The following is a 2352-nucleotide window of genomic DNA, read 5'->3' as shown; positions in this document are numbered from 1 at the left end:
ACAATTAAAAAGACTAATGTGAAAGGTGCAGTAAAACCATTCAGTATGCAATATGCTAACAAAGGATTACTGAAAGATCAATTCTGACTGGTTGTTATATATATTTTTTTAATTTTAACTGGCTCAAAATTAAAAGTTTTGGAGTCCTTACCATTTAAATACAAATGTAAGTGATTATCTATGGCTTTAGCTGGGATTGATGAGTGCCAATATTTTAGACTGTCAAAAAATATCTCTCTATTGGATAAGTTTGAAGGAATAGACTTGCAACGCAGGGCACTGGTTTGAACACCATATTCTTGCTTTTACAAATCTGTCATTGGTCCTTATACTGCACACAAATTCTCTGTCAAGGAAATGATGCAATGTGGTTGAAACACATAGTATTCTCAAACCACATAATTTGACAAAAAGACATAGGAATAAACAATTGACAGGTGTTGTATTGACTTGCAAATACATTCTTCTTGATATGCTCTCTGCTAATATGTAAGACGAAGCCTGAGATTTTGCTTAACTCAAGCAGAGGTGAAGAATTAGACAGCCTTTGAAACTACAATCACACACAGAAGAACATACATTATCTCATAAATCTATGAAATCTGCTTTTATAACAGACATCTGCAAATCAAACCTAAAAAGAACTCTTGATGACTTGTTTGGCATAAAGGACTAGCAAACCTGTTTAAATGCTTTGGATATATTATTCTTAGAATACAAACCAGACCCTAATTAGAGAAATAATTTACTAAGGATCCTGAAACAAAACTATCATCATCATGGATAGCTTATCCATTGCAGATATAGCTATCCATTGTATACTTCTTGTAACTGGCATATCTGGAAATATCTTCGTCTTAATCGTCCACTTTCTGGATTGGCTAAAAACTCGTGAGCATAATCCTTGTTATCTCATTATTAATGCCATTGGGATTTCAAACATCTGTCTGCAAATAGCCAATGACATGGTAGAGATTTCATACTATATATCGCCAGATGCCTACAATGAAGACTGGGTAAATAATGTAACAACAGCTCTTTTAGCATCTCTGTCATTATCCAGTCTCTGGTGCTCCACCTGCCTCTGTTTATACTATTGTGTAAAGATCGTCAACCTCAATGGACCTTTGTTTTACAAAATCAAAGCAAATCTTCCTGTTGTAGTACCTTGGGTACTTGTATTCTCAGTTGTTTTGTCTTGGTCGGTTGGAATGCCAGCCTTATGGGATCTGTACACGAGCTATTCCTTTACAGCCATAAATATTACAGGGAATGTGACATTAGAAGAATCAATTTATCCCTATGAGAGTAAATGCAATTGTATATATTACTTATATATTTTAGCTGCTTCTTTGGCATTTGTAATAATCTTTTTGGCAGGTGGGACCATCATTACCTCTCTGTGTAAGCACATGTCAAGGATGAGACAAAACAATGAAAGACTTTGTCATCCTAGAATAAGGACTCACTTATCAGCTGCTAAAACAGTGACGGCTCTACTGATACTTTATTTGATTTTCTATGGGACATTTAGTTTTATGAACAACCCAGTATATGTCCTGGATGACGTAACAGGAGTAATATGTTTCATTGTTATGTCCACATTCCCAACAGTAAATACGATTATTCTAATCATGGGAAACAGAAAACTGTTGAATGCTCTGAAGCAGATATTGGGTATGAAATCTAGTGTCATCAATACTGAAATCACTGTTACTACTTACTAATGTATATGAGTGTGGGTGTAAGTGTGTGTGTGTGTGTGTGTGTGTGTGTGTATATATAGTACCGAATTTAAACCTTGGGGGGCCCAGGGCACTTCAAGTTGGGGGGCTCTCCACATAGAAATTTAATTATATGACAAATGAAAAAGTGAACTGAAATGAATGACAAATAGCTTTTGTTTAGAAAAAAAAAAGATTCCAAAGAAGACACATGTCTTATATTTTTTGTCGATTTGTATGATTGAAAGAATACACATCACTCAGGTAATTAGAACTGGCAAGTCATACATCACAGTAATGCATCACACTACAATATTTTCAAAAAGTCTTTCTTCCTGCACTTGGCATCTGCAAAATCTTTAATTAATTCATCAAACTGTATCATCTTGAGGACTCTCGACAGCCAGTAGGCACAGAACACTAAGGGGGTCATTTACTATTGCGCCGTGTGCTAATTAGTGCTAATTCTGCTAAAATGAGGCAATCACAGTAATTAGCGATAAAACGGAATTCACTATAGTGCTGGTGCAAAAATACCTCCGAAATCAAATTTACTATAGCTCCCAGAAAACAGATAGCACCCAAACCCTTACTCTTGTTAGGACCTGGAGAATTGCACATGAAAATT

The 2352-nt window shown here is 35.4% G+C and overlaps 1 protein-coding gene across 1 annotated transcript; it reads left to right on the top strand.

The window, feature by feature from the left end:
- Positions 1 to 779: 779 nt before the first annotated feature.
- LOC143929821 (taste receptor type 2 member 40-like) lies at positions 780 to 1727 on the top strand. Its single transcript, XM_077453797.1, has one exon. It carries the CDS (start codon positions 780 to 782, stop codon positions 1725 to 1727), a length of 948 nt encoding a protein of 315 aa, XP_077309923.1.
- Positions 1728 to 2352: the final 625 nt, after the last annotated feature.

This window comes from Lithobates pipiens, unplaced genomic scaffold (assembly GCF_037356315.1).
Source record: "Lithobates pipiens isolate NorthernLeopardFrog02 unplaced genomic scaffold, aLitPip1_a1.2 Scaffold_25, whole genome shotgun sequence".
Lineage (NCBI taxonomy): Eukaryota > Metazoa > Chordata > Amphibia > Anura > Ranidae > Lithobates > Lithobates pipiens.
The sequence above is the reverse complement of the archived record's forward strand: the minus strand, read 5'-3'. Positions and strand labels throughout refer to the sequence as shown.